The sequence below is a fragment of the Pinus tabuliformis genome, chromosome J, assembly GCF_031772625.1.
Source record: "Pinus tabuliformis cultivar Carrire ecotype Pingquan chromosome J, CPIR1, whole genome shotgun sequence".
Taxonomy (NCBI): Eukaryota; Viridiplantae; Streptophyta; class Pinopsida; order Pinales; family Pinaceae; genus Pinus; species Pinus tabuliformis.
The window spans coordinates 1,487,828,561-1,487,847,231 of NC_142295.1; the positions used below are offsets into that span (position 1 = coordinate 1,487,828,561).

The 18,671-nt window shown below is 36.5% G+C and overlaps 1 protein-coding gene across 4 annotated transcripts in view; it reads left to right on the forward strand.

The window, feature by feature from the left end:
- The window catches only part of LOC149233032 (uncharacterized), a 103,684-nt gene extending 85,313 nt beyond the window's left edge, over window positions 1-18,371 (forward strand). For 2 of the 4 annotated variants that reach the window (XM_089379649.1, XM_089379648.1), the window contains 3 exons: window positions 13,218-13,397; window positions 17,547-17,663; window positions 17,930-18,371. In XM_089379649.1, coding sequence (XP_089235775.1) covers window positions 13,218-13,397; window positions 17,547-17,663; window positions 17,930-18,088 — 456 coding nt within the window. In that variant the 3' untranslated portion in view covers window positions 18,089-18,371. Of the gene's footprint in view, window positions 1-13,217; window positions 13,421-17,546; window positions 17,664-17,929 lie in introns of those variants that run through there. The other 2 variants (XM_089379650.1, XM_089379651.1) reach the window with 2 other exon arrangements.
- Window positions 18,372-18,671: the final 300 nt, after the last annotated feature.

Here is an 18,671-nt window from a genome sequence, read left to right on the forward strand (position 1 = left end):
TCTATAAGGAATTTCTACAAATTTGGATGCCATTCAGGAACAGAATGCTAAGAGAGCAAGAGCGAAGCATGAGGCTACAATAATGAGTGGATCTCAGACACAGTCACAAGGTCAACATGTTCCTACAGGTTTTTCCTCATTAAATGTTGTAGGTGTTACCCACCATTTTGTGGATGATATAGCCTCAGCAAGTGTTGTATGTGTTATCCACCATTTTATGGGTGATATCCCTAGGAGAAATTTTTTCTCTATGATGGTCCTACGCCGGCAGCCCTTCGCAGCCACGAACTATCTCGATGTGCCAATTTTCTGCCACCTAAGCCAGCCTTTTGGTCCCTCACCCATCTGTCATGATCGTATGTTTGAAGGTGGGCCTCCCAAACCTAAAGGCGTGTCTTGTTATTTGGTAATTGAGTATTTTAGTTTATTTATCATGGAAACTTTAGGCATGGATTAATGGGGGGATTCGGTGGAAAGAGTGGTCTAGGTTTGAACTTTGTGCTCTTGTCCCCTAGGTCTCTTTTGGGATGTTAACCTTGCACCCTAGTCTTGTGGGATCTCTTTTACTGACCTATTGCTTTTAGGGATGGTACTACATCCCTAAATTTGGTTGCGTGGTCCCGCTACCTGATTCGTATATATTACTCCCCTTTCGCTCATTACACCCATAATCATCTCTTCTCCCACTTAGGTCCACATTCCTCCACTGGGTCATTATTTTCTCACACAATAAAACGGATATTCCAGAGGAGCATAAGATTGATGTCTTCATAGGGACTTTAAAGGATAACATCCAACATGAGGTAGTCTTTGGGAACCTGATTCATTGGAGAAGTTATTCAGGGTGGCAAGGAAAGTTGAAAGCAAAATTATGGCTACAAGGAGGTCTACCACTCACAGCTATAAATATGGAAGTGTTATTGCTCCTAGCATTCCACAACCTGCAAGTTTGACACCACAACAATTGGAAGAAAAAAGTGCAAAAGGGCTTTGTTACAGTTGTGATAACAAGTACACTAAAGGTCATAAGTGTCCTGAGAAGAAATTATTCTACATAGATTGTGAAGAGGAGGAAGAAAAGGAACAAGAAACATCAAAAGAGGGGAATATACACCAAGAACCAACCCCAGAGAAAAAAGAAATGAATCCGACCATAAAATGTAATCCATTGGCAGGAATTACCACTCCTCAAATTCTCAAGATAGAAAGATATATCGAAAAGAAAAAGGTAATAGTGTTGATTGATTCCAGTAGTACTCATAATTTTATTTATTGTAAGATAACAAAGGAATTGAATTGCTTCCAGTATCTAGCACCAAAGTGTCAAGTGATGGTTGTAAATGGAGGAACTATAAACTGCTATGTAAAGTGCCATAATATCAAGCTAACCATGGGGGAATGTGTATGAATAGTCCAATGTTTTTCATTCCAATGGGTGGTGTTGATGTTGTACTAGAAGTCAATGGTTACAATCTTTGGGGATGATAGCTTTTAATTATCAATAATTTTTCTTGAATTTTTTTTGGGAAGGAAAAGCAGTTGAATTAAGGGGTATCGCAGGGAAACCAGGAAAGATAATTAGCACTAATGGCATGACAAAGCTTCTGAAGAAAGAACAATGGGGCGTAATTACACAATTATGCTCACTACAGGTTCAAACATTGAAATCATCTATTTCTCCAGACATCCAAAAAGTCTTGGACAATCAATTTCAAAGTATTTGAAACTCCCAAAGGCCTCCCACCTATTCGTGATCATGATCATGCTATTCATTTGATTCCAGGAAGTGTTCCTCCAAACATTCGACCTTACAAATATCCCTATGCCCAAAAGAGTAAAATTGAACGTATGGTTGCAAAAATGCTAGAGACTGGTATAAGTCAACCTAGTCAAAGTTCTTTCTCTGCTCCATTAGTATTGGTGCACAAGAAGGATGGATCATGGCGTATGTGTCTGGATTATAGGGATCTCAACAAGCTCACTATTAAAGATAAATTTCTCATTCTTGTCATTAATAAATTGTTGGATGAATTACATGGAGCAATTTACTTCACCAAGTTGGATCTTCGTTCCAAATATCATCAAATTAGAATGAAAACTAAAGACATTTGGAAAACAACATTCAGAACTCATGAGGGTCATTATGAATTTTTGGGTCATGCCTTTTGGCCTTACTAATGCACCTTCCACATTTCAAGGTTTGATTAATTCCATTTTCAAACCCTTCCTTAGAAAATTTATGTTAGTATTTTTTAATGATATACTAATCTACAACAAGTCTTGGAAGGATTACGTTCAACATGTTGACAGGGTGCTCAAACTATTGGAGGAGAAACCATTATATGCAAAAACCTCCAAATGTTTCTTTGGAGTACAAGAGGTGGAATATTTGGGTCATATTGTATCGCATGAAGGTGTTAAAGTAGACCCTAACAAAATTAAAGCCATTAAGGAATGGAAAATCCCCACAACCATAAAGCATTTTCAAGGATTTCTCGGGTTGACATGATATTATTGAAGTTTTGTTAAAAATTATGGGAGAATAGTAGCACCTCTAACAACATTATTGAAGAAAGATGCATTTTCTTGAACCCTAAAAGCAACTAAGGCCTTTTAACATCTTAAAGAGGCAATGTGCCAAGCACCGGTCTTAGCTATGCCAAACTTCACAAAAACCTTTATTGTGGAATGTGATGCCTTAGGAAATTGAATTGGTGTTGTTTTAATGCAAGAAGGTAGACCCATTGCTTTTGAAAGTCTTCCAATCAAGGGAAAGTATTTACACAAACCTATTTATGAGAAGAAAATGTTGGAAATACTACATGCATTAAAGCAATGACAACCTTACTTAATGGGAATAAATTTCAAGGTAAAAACAAATCATGATAGTCTTAAATACTTTTTGGAATAAAGATTATCTTCAGAAGAGCGGCAAAAATGGGTCACAGAGATGTTGGGTTATGACTTTTGAAATCATCTACAAAAAAGGGAAGCAAAATGTTGTTGCAAATGCACTTTTAAGAAAGGATGAGGATGTGGAAGCATTGCTTTGTGTCATGTCTATTATCCAACTTGATTGGATAACCGGAGCAAGGGATGCATGGAAGAATGACGAAGAAGTGTGGACACTCATTCAAAAGTTGCAGTAGGATCCCAGTACATCTGATACATTTCGCTAGAAAAATGATTCATTATGGTACAAAGATCATTTATATCTTTGTAAGAATTTTTAACTCAAACAAAAGATTCTTTTGGAATTGCACACCTCCCCCTTAGGAGGCCACTCGAGATTTTTAAAAACTTACCACAGGGTCAAAAGGATTTTTTTTTGGGGATGGCCTTAAATCTAATATTCATAAGTTTGTGGCAGAATGTTTGGTTTGCCAACAAAATAAAGTTGAGACAATTAAGACTCGGGTTTGTTACAACCTTTAGTCATTCCAGGGGTCTCAATGGATTTTATCACAGGTTTACCCAAGTTTGAAAGAAAGAGTGTCATCATGGTGGTAGTTGATAGACTTACCAAGTATGCACACTTTTGTGCATTTATCTCATCCTTTTAAAGTCAGTAAAGTAGCTACTGCATTTATGGAAACAATTCAAAAGCTACATGGAAACCCAAAGATTATTGTAAGTGATAAAGATCCCATTTTCACTGAAATTTTTTGGACGGAATTATTTTCTTGTCTTGGTACTCAATTAGCTCATAAGCTCATCTTATCATCCTCAATCTGATGGGCAAATTGAGATAGTGAACAAATGTTTGGAAGGATATCTTCGTTGCTTTGTATCTAATAAACAAACACAATGGGTCAAATGGTTACCTCTAGCTAAATGGTGGTATAAAAATTCCATACTGCAACAAAAATGACCCCGTTTATGGCACTTTATGGATATCATCCACCATCCATCACATCATCTTTAAAAGAAAATCCTAAGGTTCAAGCAGTGGAAGATCACATCGAACATCAACAACAAGTTCTCCAACCCTTAAAGGATAACCTTACTCTAGCGCATAATTGAATGAAACAACAGGCAGATCAACATCACAGTGAAATAAGTTTTGATGTAGGCGACTGGATATTTTTACAGCTACAACCATACAAACAAATGTCCCTCAAGCAAGCTAAGAAGGATAATAAATTATCACCCAAGTACTATGGTCCTTACAAGGTGTTGCAAAAGATTGGTACTATGGCATACAAATTGGAGTTTCATGCATCTTCCCGAGTACACCCAGTTTTCCATGTTTCATGCTTAAAGAAGGTTATTGGTGACAAGCTCCTAGTTCAAACAGTGTTGCCAGAACTTGACAAAGAATGAAAAATCATATTTGAGCCTGAAGCAGTGATGAAAACAAAAACTGATAGCTACAAAATCGATTAATTTCAAAGTATCTCATTACCTGCTGAAGATTCCACATGGGAGGATGAGAATTTTATATAGAAACATCCAGAACTACTCAAGCGTTGAGGACAACATTTTTTTGAAGAAGAGGGGCATGTTAGGTCCCTGTAATACTAGTGTATCCCCCTTATTGTTATTGTTAGTGTAGCCCCCCTATTGTTATTGTTGTGCCCCATAGAAGCCCACTATTTTTATTGTTGTGCCCCTATGTTATTATTATTCTATAGCCTCTGATTATATTGTGACCCCTTAGACTCCTATATATACCAAGGAGGTCTTATCATTTGTATCATCCAAGAATTGTTCATTTATGTAATGAAAAGGAGATTTTCCCCTCGAAGAGGAGAATTTTCGAGTCGTTGATCTATCTTTTCTTCTACTTTGTGAGTTGGTTGCATAACAAACACTCTAAATTTTTTTGTTGTTTTTACAGCCAATTGGTGAATAGATTGTGGCACTAAGGCACCCAAATTGCAAAAACTTGCAATCAAAGTTCTAAGCCACCCTTGCATCACTTCAGGATGTAAGCACAATCGATCAGTGTTTGAGCATGTCCATAGAAAAAAGTGTAATAGGTTGGAGCATGAGCGGTTACAAAAGCTTGTTTATATCTATTACAACCTTTGAATGCTCACTAAACAAAATACATCCAAAGGATTTAGATCCAATTGCATATAACATTGGTCTAGATTCCGAATGGGTTGAGGAGTTGCTTACTGATGATTTGAGTTGGCTTGATGAGGAGACACTGATCCCTCTGGTCTGCCATTTTCTCAAATGGAAACTCCAAACATACCTTCCTCACAGTTGTTGTTTGAGCCCATTGATGTTGGCACTAGCTCCTCGAGAGCTTATTCTAGGCATCCTCATGTTGATGCATGAGACATGACATTGTACATGGAGACATTGTCTATTTTTGGTCTTCTAAATATGTTATGATTCATGGATAACTTGCAAGTTGCTACCATACGTGATTTTGTTTATGGAATCATTTTTTAGTTTGCTTTTAAAAATTTTGAATACAAATCTCAATTGTTTTATGTTATAACTTATATAATCATATCTCATGAGATGACGTTATGGATTCTTGTGTAAACCATGGTTTTATAACTTGTATGTGTTGGAAATGCCATTAATTTATCTTTTAAGCAAAAGAATGAGATATTTTTTAGATTTTGCTATTTGTCAAGTCTTTCCCGAGTCTTCCGGAGTCGGCGAGTGATATGCCAGTTGAGTATTTGTCGAGTACGAGTCGTGCAACTTTGCCCCAAACATTGTTGAAATTTTGTTTTGTCAATATTTCTTTTGGAAAAATGTGTAGAAAATATGAAACATCTGATGCAATGTTGCACGAAGCGGGGACGTCTTTTGGAAGCGAAGTGTCATTTAACAAAAATCTAGGAAGCGAAACGTCTTGGAAGCGTCTACTATATATATAAATATATGCATTTATATTAAAAAAAAACATCCAAAATATATTATTTGAATTTATATTAAATAAAAACATCCAAAATACCAAATTAATTGTAGAAGATATGAAAACATGCATATTTGTACATAAATCAAGATAGATATGGTATCCATTGTACATCAATGATTAATTATTCAAGCATCAACCTTTTGGAATCTAGATTCTTCTCCTCTTGTCTAGCTTTGCCTCTACCTTGATTGTCTAGGGATATTAATCAACATTGCCCAATTTTGATCAAACTACCTAATCCAAGCCTTAATATATGGTAGAGAAAGCTTAACATGCTTGAACAATGATTTTGGCTTGATTGAAAGGTATTTTTTTGCTAAGGCCGTGACAAAGGAATTCAACAATTAACACCACCAACACTAGGGTACATATAGTGCTTGGTCCTCTTGATTAAATGTCAATCACATACCCTCATACATGATATAATCTAATGACATGTCACAATCCCATTGATCCTCAATTCCTGAAAACTATTAAGTCTATTGAATTTTGAATAGGATATGAAATTCTATTTTCTCCATATGAAGTTTGATGAAGTCGGAACCACTCTCAAGCATCCTGATTCATTTCCTGATAATGTTAAAAATTTAAGTAAAAGGATGAATATGAAAGAGAAATGAGAACGTCACTTTTACTTTAAGAATTTAACATTACCATTCGGGAGCATCTAGGAAGCATCTAAGGAGCATCAAGGGAGCACCTTGGGAGTGTTCGGGAAGCCCCAACCCAACTTAAGTCAAAGAAAAAATAAAAAATAAAATAGAAATTAGGCCCCTCTGGAGCCAGCTATCTCCCTTTGGATCCACTCATGATCCGCGTTGATCTGTGCCCGAGCCTCCACGGATTTACGGGGGATCCTTTTTCGGATTCGCGGATTAGGAATCTGGAGCTGCAGATTGGGTCTGCGCGGTTCTGGATTTCTAGGAATTGCCTCAAAACGGCAGAACCGTAGATCCACGATTGCACTGGAGGATCGCCCAAGGATACATACAAGATGCGGTTCTGGCCTTGGATCCTTGGTGGGGGGGAAAGGATCATGCAACATTGATCTGACATTTCAAATAGATGCACCACCCATCATCAAGAACACATAAAGCTATTAGTGAAAGTAAAAAGTGCACAAACCACGATAAATAAGAAATTAGGTTAACGATTAAGAGAAAAGAAATGTTAGGATTGGAAGAAAACATGAAAAATGACAAGCTTTTATACATTTTAAACTACTTTTTCCATTAAGTGTGATTTACACGTTTTTAACTACTTTTACTACTATTGCTTTCAAATGTGATGTTCAATTAAAAACTTAGCCACAAAACATATACCAAACATATACATTATCCACAAACTATGCATATAAATCATTATATATAAATACTTATCTAGCATATAAATTATAATATTTTATAAAAGTGTCCATTTTTCTAAATATGCAACGTAGGGAATCATACTTATCCAATATATAAATTATAAGTTTTTCCAAAAAGTGTTATTTTTTAAAAATGCAAGGGAGGCCATCAAATTTCAACACTAAATTTAAATTTTTCGTTACACATTTCCAATGTCTATTAAGATACACTTACTCTTTTGTCATTTTTGTTATAATAATTTCGACCTTGAAAAAATTCCTAGGTAATTTTCTCACTTTATTTCCTCCCCTTAGTTAATTTGAGGTTCGATTGAGCCGAGAGGCTTATTCTAAAACCCAGTGTGAAGGCAATGTGTAAGTATGTCCATTCCTCTTAAAATAAAAATAAAATATTCTCTAAATAGAAAAGCAATGTCAGCCATAATAAAAAAGAAAAAGAAAAAATATGCTATGCATATTTAATTAGTTATTCATATGACCTAATATAATTTCATGTAAAATAATTGAAAGTTAAAAAAATGTAAGTAAGATGTTTGAACTTTATACTTTTCAAAAATATTTTAACATGTGATATCAACTTCATATATATTTATATAGAGATAAAAATGTTAAAAGAAAATATTTTAATGTTGTATAGAATAAAATATTCAGTGTACTTAAATGTATATTAATAACAAAAAAACCAATTTAATGTACTCTAATAAAATGGTTTAATACACATGTTATGTACTCTCTATAACATTCAAAAATACAATTTAAACAATAAAAAATTACCCATTTTTTTTGCGCTTTAAAATAAATTTGCACCTAAAGAAATTGAATCACTCTCAACTCATGTTAGATCTGTAGTTAAGATGGATCTATGTTGGTTACTTATTATGCTTAGAATTTGACTTTGGAGTCATTGTAGAGTAGTTACATTTACGATCACCCCTCATTCATTTCCAAATGTTGTGTAATCCCACTGTTATTTTATTTGGTATCAATATATGCTTTCTAGTAAATTTCCGTCATAAACATAAACAAGTGTTTTTCGGTTTTAATTTTGTTAGGCATTATATCTTGAGAAATAACTTCACAGATAACATTTTCTCACATCCTAGTAAGAATATTATGTTTTTCATAGATGTTGAATTGAGATGATTTTGAGAAAAACCCATTTGCTAAAGACTCGATTTTATAGTCCACTGAAATTTATCTTAATATCCTAAGGCACAAACTACGAAAAATAGTGAGTTATATCCAAGATGACAAAGCAAAAAGCAGTTAGAGTCAATGGCCAAAAACGAGTTGTTCACTATTGGGTAAGGTCCAATTTCATGAGAGCCTAGCCTTGAAGCCAGGAACAACTTGAAGTAGTAGTCAAACTTGTGGTTGCACCCAAAAAGACTATTAAAAATGGTCTAGTGACATGTGCACACATAAGTGGATCAAATCCCACCCCCATGTGCTTTTTTAAGAGTCCCGGGGGTTGTAGATCAATGGTGATAGAGTGTACTATTAAGGCACTTCTTGCAACATTGTTGTTTGAGACCTAGCCTAGCTCATGTGTCATGCTTAAGGGATCTGCAGTGCAACGAGAGGTTATAGAGGTAGCGGTCAGAATCAACCATGTGTCATATGAATACAAGTCTCGCCTAGTTGTCAATTCCTCTAGATAATGTATATATATATATATATATATATATATATATATATATATATATCCAAGATTGCGGGCTTATAGGAAAATTAATGAAAATAATTTTACAATGAATCCAAAGTCATATAGGGGTACACTCCTTAAAAGAATAGCAAGAAAAGGTAGGGAACTCGTGAAAACTTGGCACACGAGTATGTAGGGTTTGGGCACACACAAAAATGGAGAAAATTTGGATAAGGCATGTGATGCATTTCTCATTCATATGATACACATAAATACATTATTTAATGACCCTTGGTTTCATCTTCTAAGAGATCTCTTGGACTCCCAAAGACTATTTTAGTTCACTTGTGACTTTTCATCAACCTCTCAAGTAAATAATACAATTTACATAATCCCTAAGGATTAGGTTTGTAGCATTGCCCTCTTAATTCGAAGGGATGTAGGAGTCCAAGAAAAGAATTAAAATATAGAAGGGGATAGTAGCCAATGGATAAATGTGCTCTTTGAATTTGGTGGTTTAACAAAGACCACGAACCAAATGGCTAGCAGAAGCCAAAGTCTTCTACTAAATGGTGGTTTAAGGCTAACCGCCAACTCTAAAATTTAGCTCAAAGTAATTCCCAGAATATATTGAAATCTATCTGGAAGTTTATGTCTTTTGCGAACTAGAAGTGCTCTCTAATGAGATTTAAATTAACCACAAACTATTTCTAGCAGAATTTGTAAGTCTTCTACTGAATGGTGGTTTAAGGAAGACCACAAAATGGTGTTCATAAAACATGACTCTATCTTTGGCTACAACTCTAACTCTGGTTTTGGCTGACTTTGGCTCTAGGCTTTGGTTTTGGCTATGGCTCAAGCTCACTTGTTTCTACTTGATTGATATGACTTGCAACTTGAAACCTAACTATCAATTACTGATATCATCCTGCCCCCCACCTTGTTAGATAGAAGGTGATAAGTCGAAAATCTCTCAACTACAAGATGTGTCAATACTCGAGAATGCATTCTATGGTATGACCAATATATCTTCTAGGTTGTTGATGACCACTATGAAGAAGTGATCCACCCAAGGCTAATCTTTATTTTTGCATGGTTATTATCACTAGAACATTTGTCTGAAAGATGATTATGCTTTCCACAATGCTCACAAGGATGAAGATCAAAATAGTGATCCGCCAAGTGGTCAACTCAATGACAATGTTGGCACATCTGATGTGGAAGTGAAGCAAGTGAAGATGAATTTTCTTAAAGAAACCCAACACTTTGGCACTGGATTGGTTTGGAATATAATCTAGAATGTGAAAAGTCACTTTCTTTTCAAATCCAAGACCTAATTTTCACTTGTGAGTGATAATTTCTTCCCAAGGTTTGATGATGGCATTGAAAAGTGCAAGTGGAACATCTTGATCTTCATTTCAATCTACTTTCGAAGTGGCATCATTGATCTGATCATGTGGTAGCTACTGATAAAAAAACTTTTTAAACTCAAAAAAGAATTGTTTTGAACAGAGACTAGTTTAGAGTGATGACTCTTTTTTTGGGAATTCATCTCTTTGGAGCCAAGATTCACGCAGAAGAAACTCGATTTTGTCTTGTGAATCTTGTAAACAAGTTTGAACATCGGTGAGATAAGATAAGATAATTATATTTATGTCCAACTAATGACCATGCATGAATATAAAAAGTACAATGCAGGAACATAAAAGATACAATGTATGGAATGCCCTGACGAAGAGGATCAGACCCATCTCTCCTAGCATCCAACACCCACTGAATAGCACTAAAAAAAATTCCACAAAATTTATTGACTTGATAAAGGGTCAGTCGATTTTGACCATATCATTAATAGTTTAAAGTATTAGAGTATTTAGTAACTCTAATACTTCATCAATTTTAATCATTTTACAACAATTAAAACTCAGCAAATAAAAAGGTGCCGATTTTTACAGACAATACACCCGTTTGCAATTCAACTTATTTTCAAAAAGTATAAGTAAACTTACAAAGAAACTATTTACAAATATTCTTGATTGTAGAGACATCCTCATTCAATGTGACTTCAATGTAGTCAGAGACTAATAATTCTTGAGCCTGTGCTCTCCACCCAAGATATTAAGACTAATGATACTAATCTTCTCATCCAGGAACTCCAAACGCTCAGTGGTAATACTGGCAAACGCTCAGTGGTAATACTGGCAAGAAGCCCAAAAACTGTTTTGACTTCCCTTATGTTGCCCAGCTTGACATCTCATGCGTATGCAGATGCAAAAAATGGGAGGCAAGGCAAGGGTTTACTGGACCCGACCTTGGAATCAGCAATGCACCACATCTCGGATCCTCCAGCTAGGGTTGTCCCGCTGCTATGACGATGCATGTAGAGAAGGGGATGCGGATTTCCAGTAGATTAAGCCTGACACACCTTGCTACAATCCTAACACTCTGGAAAAAGAATAGAGACAGAGAAATATAATGAAATGCTGTCCTTTGAACAACTAATACCAAAATTGCGTGTATATTAAGACACTGACAATCCTTTCTCTTCATACGACGATTCACAAACCCTTCTCAATAGACATGACGAGATGCAGGATTCATCTCCAACTGAAACAGGGGTGATAGACAAACTTATTCTCACGCTTCAGGCCACGGATACTTCTTTCCCACTATTAGAACACACCCAACATGATGTACAATGACCATCAAAATTGTTCCGCAGCTGAAGCTTGATGAAGTGTAGCCCAGAATTCTCTAAACCACACTCGAAGCTCCTGGGATTCCTGCTCGTCGCTCGTCGATCAGAAATGGAGAGAGCAATTGATAATCAATATGACACCAGGTGATCAAACCCTAGCGATTGTCAGTGGGGAATTTTCTGGGATTGCACAGATAAGAGACTGAAAACGCATCGTTTTATGTTGCTACCATCCACGACGTCCCCAGTGTTCAGTATAGCCCCCTGATTGACTGGCTTGCCAACTTTCCATGAATGAGTTCAACGCAAATCTTTCTTTTTTCGATAGAACCTGAGAAGAAATGGTGGTGGGGCTTCTTTGTTTCAACAGAACTGGAAGTGGGCGTGACACCAAGGTGCCACGGGGAGAGAACCACAAAACCGCTAAGGAGCAAACGTTGAGGAGTAGAGAAGGGCCGAGGTAGAGTGCGCCGATTTATAGGCTACATTTCGAACTCACGTAGCAAGTTAGGAATTCCGGTGATGATTATTATAGCCACAGACGATATTATGTTCTCACCACTTGATCCGTCCTAGTCAAATGTTCAAACTGCTCGAAAGTTGGATTGCCCCCATAGCTGGTTGCCATTCATAAATAGATTGGTTTCCTGAAAGATCTCTGCACAGTGCCATGAAGATCAACCGCATAAGGAGGAACACTCGGGCCTAGGAAGGCCACAAAACTCATATCACACAAACATGTGGTGCCTCTGATATCACTGTTGGGTTCATATGAAAATGGAGAAGATAAAGGTATGTGATGCATTTGTCATATGAATTCATATCATACATGTAAATTTATTTATTTAATGACCCTTGTTTTCAGTTTCCAAGACTTTAATGGCCCTCTCTTTTCATTTTCCAAGACTTTATGAGTTTATTCTGTTAAATTGTTACTTTTCCCCTCTCAAGTAAGTAATACAAATTTACACAATCCGATTAAGTTTTCAACAATAAAAAATAAAGTGAACTATATCACATCCATTTCAGTTTGCATTCTGTGAGTAGATGCGCGTCATATTTCTTTCTACCTAGTTATAGGCAACCTGCTCCCTATTTGTAAGAGGGCATAATGATAGAATTGTGTTCGTTTGAATAATTGATTTAAGTGCAAATCTTGCCATTTGCTTAAAAGGCCTATATAACTGGAAACCTAAATCTTCAGTTATTAGTGACTTCTCATTTTTAGTTCAGCTTGTATGAAACAATCAACGAGATCAAAAGAGCATCTTGAAAGACATGAAAAGCACACCAACCGCTTGTGCAAAATTTGTACTCTGAAACAGGTCAAGTTAGGATTCTTTACATTCAACCCAAGACAAAATCAAGTATTATTGTCGTGTTCATACCATTATTCCAATATATGTTTCCAGCTTTTACTTGCAAATGATAACTGGCCACAACTGGTTAGTGCTTTCAATTTAGGGCTATGAAGTTATAACATATTACTGTCCTGTTGCAACTTTTAGAAAGGCCACTGCAGAACCGCACCTTTTTCAAGTTGACAGATTGAATTTCTTAGAAGGTAGAATTTCTAAGCATTTTGGATTCTAATTTCTTCCTCGTCTGACTTACTTCTTTGCAGGTCAACGCAGAAGCAGATGCCTTTTTTTGTTTAGTGGAGTTGCTGAGTAATTTTCTGGATCATTTTTGTCAGAAATTGGACAACAGCACTGTAGGCATTCGTTCTACAATGGCACGAATGACAGATCTTTTGAAAAAACACGATGAAGAGTTGTGGCGCCACCTGGATGCTACAACCAAGGTACTTGGTTAAAGAACCAAAAGGTCCGGTAAAAAATTCTAATTAACGTTGAGAAATTTAAAGTAGTTCAGTCCAGAGCCAAATTTTATGCCGAAAACATAACGCATTTCCTGTAAATATCTTTCAATAGTCCATCACCTTGAGTGCTTAATGTTGAGCATTCAACGATATACTAGAAAAATGTATGGCAGTGGCTTGCTTACAATAACTGTATCATAACAGAAACAATTTTGTTAGGAAGATGTTAAACATAGCTCCAGCTATGGAGTCATATGGAGGTGCCTTTAGTTCAGGTACAGGAATGTCAATCAAATTCATTATGAAAATGCTTCTGTTGGATGAGTGTGTGAATGCAACTTCACTAAAGAAGCTTGAAACTCCAAACAAAAGAGGTTAGGGAATGAACTAATCCTTTGGAGGTATGAATTATAGAACTTGAAACACTAGAAAAGTCAGGGAGGTTGGGATAACTTTCCAGCATAATTTTATTTATTCTCTACTGAAATATCCCCCTTTTCTGCATTATGATCTATAGGAATGCTCCCAAAATCATTGAGAATATTTAGCGATCCTTGACAGTAATGCTTCCATCTAATGCATGGATCCATATTACAATCGATTCTGGAAAGTATTCCTAGGTCTTTCGGAAATTGAAGTATGTATCCATATCGATGTTTGAAATAAAGAAACACAGGAATCTCACTTCATCTCATGTTGGTTAAGCCTAACTGCTTCCTATCAAGGTGAGCATGACATATGGTAACTATAATTTGAAAAAATAAAATGACCCCATAGGGAATACAACCGACCAGAGCCATAGTAATTCAGTCTCTAAATCGAGCGCTGCACCTGCACTTGATCCACATTCGCACCCTATATGCAACTGCATTTTCTTTTAGGATTCATGGATTCTTAAATGGGTCCAAAAAGAGAGACAGATCAAGACTATAGCCCATGAGCTTATAACCTATGAGTGGCTATGGTGGATGCCTAGGAACTGTAAAAGTAAGAGAAAATAACATTTGAAGTTACCTCTAAACTCTAAAAGAACCTTCGGATATGCTTCCGGAAGATTATGGCATTGAGTTCAGTGATTCAGTGTATAAATTTATCTTGGTAAATTTTAAATTTTATCATAAGAATGTATAGATTATTCCAGACAATCGATGTTATGTATGTTCTACAGCTTATTTAACCCACTAGTTCAAGAATCCCCAAATTCTAAAATTTCGAGAATTTGCTGCACTCCCACTTGCTCATGCACCCACACTTATTGGTAATCCAGTGGCTCATGTGTGACACATTCCATTGCATAGACACTAACTTTACAAACAGTTACATATCATTATGCCATCACTAACATAGCTACCGAGACAACAACGGTTTCAATGTCTAATTTATGTGGATGCCACTTCGTGTCATAGACACATTGACTCTACAACTTGAATTCCTCAGCTTACTGCTGCCAGTTCAACTATCCAAGCCACATGTCAAAATGCTCTTCTTCTTTAAACTGTCTACGCATTGTCAAACCAGCGCAAGTTCTGTGTTAACTCTATTACCATTGATCTGTAAACTGCCATGGATATTCCTCTAGAACACTTCGTCACAATAGATCAGATAAAATTACTAAAATCTTTACTGTTAATTTTTCCTTAGATTCCATATTCTCTAGTTAGCTATATTTATGCTTAAGTAATTGAATTAGTTGCAGTGTGAGAAATAGAAAACAAACAAAAAACACACACACCATCCACAATAGAAACAAAGATTTTCCATCGAGAACCTAGCTAGAAGGTGAGGCTACTCTGCTCTCTTTTCTCTGATATGGAAAAATGTGCAAGTACAAAGAAGAGGTACTCTCTATGGAGTTACTTGAGACCTGTTGCCTATATGGCTGCTATAGATTCTTAGCTCCCTCTGTTTTGCTCTCTAACTTCCCACTCCCAGTTGCTCTACTCAACTACGGAACAAAATATGATAGCATAGCATGGAACTTCTACTCCTAGTGACCTGGTATTTGACATAGCCCAATAGTTGACTAGGGGTAAGTTTTGACTCCCTCAACCCTCAACTAGAGTTATGAGTTTGAACCTTCTAGTGTCTTCTTCAACTCCTACACATGGCGAGCCCCATATGTTTGAGTAATAGGAGCTAATGTGGCATCCACTCATACCATGGTGGTCAATACGGTAGTTCAACTTGTGGGAGGCATAACTGTTGAATTTTCTAAGTCTATATCCGTTAGAAAATTAATCTGTATTCTATTGGTTTATTTCTTCCACTTGTTTAAATTCGAACAAGTTATTTAATACATTTAAATATCGAAATAAACACAATACAGTCACAACATCTATAGATCATCAACTAAAAGAAAACAAGCACACAAGTGACACTATTATTTTTGAACAAATGTCCCTGGAAAAACCCAATGCGGGAAAAACCGGTGCAGCTATTCAGAAGGTTATATTATTATGCAGTCTATCTGAATACAACTAGGTGCCTAACTGGCTCACCCGACAGAAAAATACACGGCAGCAATACCTCTATATTCAGAAACAGGGATTCAGAAAACCTGTCCCACAAAACCCTCTCTAGCACGACTGAAGCTCAATGCTGGCCCTTCTGGCCTCTGCGTCAGCCCTATGAGGCACTACGCAGCCTCTAGGACCCTCTGCATCAGCCCTCTGAGGCACTGCATAGCCTCTGAGATCCTCTGCATCACTCCTCCTGCCCTTTGCGTGGATGACGTAGTCCCTCTGGGCTCTGTGCTGCCTCTACTAGGCTCTACGTAGCCTGGACTCGCTGTTGCTCTCGCTCTCTCTGCTTCTGTGTTGGTCTCCCAATATTATCTCTGCCTCTGTGTCTCGTACTCATTGCCCCTCGCTGTTGATCACTTATTCAACTTTGCTTAGCAACCCCGCTCTAGCGAAATGAATGACTGATCACTCTGGTGTGTTCTCCCACTGACCCTCAAGACTCATCTTATACTTTTCTCGTGGGTCCTTCAATGGCCGAGATTAAATCTCTAATCAACGGCTAAGATTAGATTTGGCTCGATCCATGACTTTTCAAACCTTCTAACCCAATTTTATATTAATACCCATTAATATTTTATTTTTCTTAAGTTTAGACTTAGGAACTCCATTAAAAATATTAATTATTTTAATATCTCCCAAACCGGGTACAATCTGTCCAAACTATTTCTGGGCCTTGGAGATCTCATGTGTTTTAGCCTCTCCACCAATTTTCATGGCCAGAACACATCTGATGCTACCCCAAATCAACAATAACTTTTGCATAGAAACTCTAATTGATGTGATTCTTGCACCACTAGAAAGGTCCTGGAGTGTCGAACAACATCTTGGGGTCCGATACTAAAGAAGGAAAGTTTTTACTCCAAAAAACATCATTTAACGCCTCAAAGTGGCTTTGAAAGGTTTCAAACCCCAATTTTCCAAACAGGGACCCACTGGTAAAAAAACTCTGCAAGTTGATTCATCTATTTTTTCCACTCTGAAAGTGTCGAGATTCGAGATAGATAATGAATAATATAATGATCCAATCCAGATCAACCACCTCTGTTACAATTTTGGCTATGTTTGAGATTACTTTCTATTCAGTCTACTTAAGTTCTACTTCTTTGGAACAGTATTTTGTCTAACAAAAGAGGTAAGTCTTTGATATCTGAATCGGCCCCTCATGTCATGTTCCTTCAAGCACTTCCAACTAAATACCATAATTGGGCATTTCTTCCACATTAGAACTTCAGAATCATGTCACATAAAACTGCATGGTAGAAAGAGGAGTCCGTAAGCAATATGTGCAATTAGTTGATATTCTTTCCTACCATCTCCCTCGATTAACTTCACTTTAGTATATTCCTTTTCCATATAAAATCTTATGGCTTCTGGTTAATTACGGAGAAGTTTAGGATACAATTTTGAATGGCTAGTATGTTAGGTTTTTGCTTTTTAATTACAGATTTCAGGTTCAAGTATCTAATTGGTTTCGTATTTTCTCTACTGTGGAAGCCTAACTTCCCTTCTCTGCCATAGTAGATTTTATGGCAATCATTATATTTTGACCCAAAAGAATGTCATGGACAAACAATAATGGATTTATCTTGTTCTTGCCTGAAAATTGCAGGTAAACCCTCAGTTTTATGCTTTCAGGTGGATAACTACACTCTTCACACAAGAGTTTAGTTTCCTTGATTGTTTAAGGATATGGGACTCGCTTTTAAGCAATCGTGACGGACCTTTGGTATGTTGCTACCCACAACCTGAAAGTTTTAACTTTTATTAGCATTCAATATAATCTCAATGGAAATTAGTAATTACAAAAAAGAAAGAGAATAATGACTAGAAAAGAAACGTTATATTTGGAGAAGCTAGTAAACCGCTGCCCTTGTATTCTAGTTGAAATTGGAGCAGTAGAACTGGTCTCTGTTTTAACTTTTATCTTTCATGTATACAAATTTTATGCTTTCTGATGACTGGATATGACTCTCTATTGCTCTGTTGTTGCAGGAGATCCTGCTTCGCATATGTTGTGCTATGCTGATTTGTATTAGGAGTCAGTTATTAGCTGGTGATTTTACATCAAACCTGAAGCTGCTTCAACACTATCCATCTGTTGACATCAACCACCTCTTGCATATGGCCGATGAGTTAAAGAACAGAACTTAGACTAGTACTTGTTGCCATTATATTTGTATTTGTATTTGTATTTGGCTATGTGAAATCTCAAAATAAAATACACTAATGGCATTCTCGAAAGTTTATGAATTGTGGGAAAAAAAAAAACTATAGCTAAACATATTACAAAACCACTGAAAAGATTGTAGACCTATGATTGTGTTCTAAAAATGCCATTGTTAGATTGGATATTTCTGATTGTAATCTGGTCAATATGTCTCAGTCACAAATAAATAAAGCTGTTATATATGAGTTTGTATGAGCTTTTCATTCACCATGTTGTAAACTGTATACATGACTACATCCTGAATTACGCCATCATTTATTTAAACAGGTGGCGAAACGTAATAGCTAAAAAAATTCTCTGCATAGATGTTTGAACTTTGAACTTGAGGGTTAAGGCAATATTTAGGTCACGTGTACCCCTGATGCAATAACACGGGCATCAAGCTGAACTTGCAAATCTACCACGAGGTAGAATCTAGGATAAAATTTAATAGACCTAAAAAGCAAGCTAGAGCAACAAAGAAGCTCAGCAACTCAAGCAGGTGCCATTTCATAGCTGAAGGAGGTG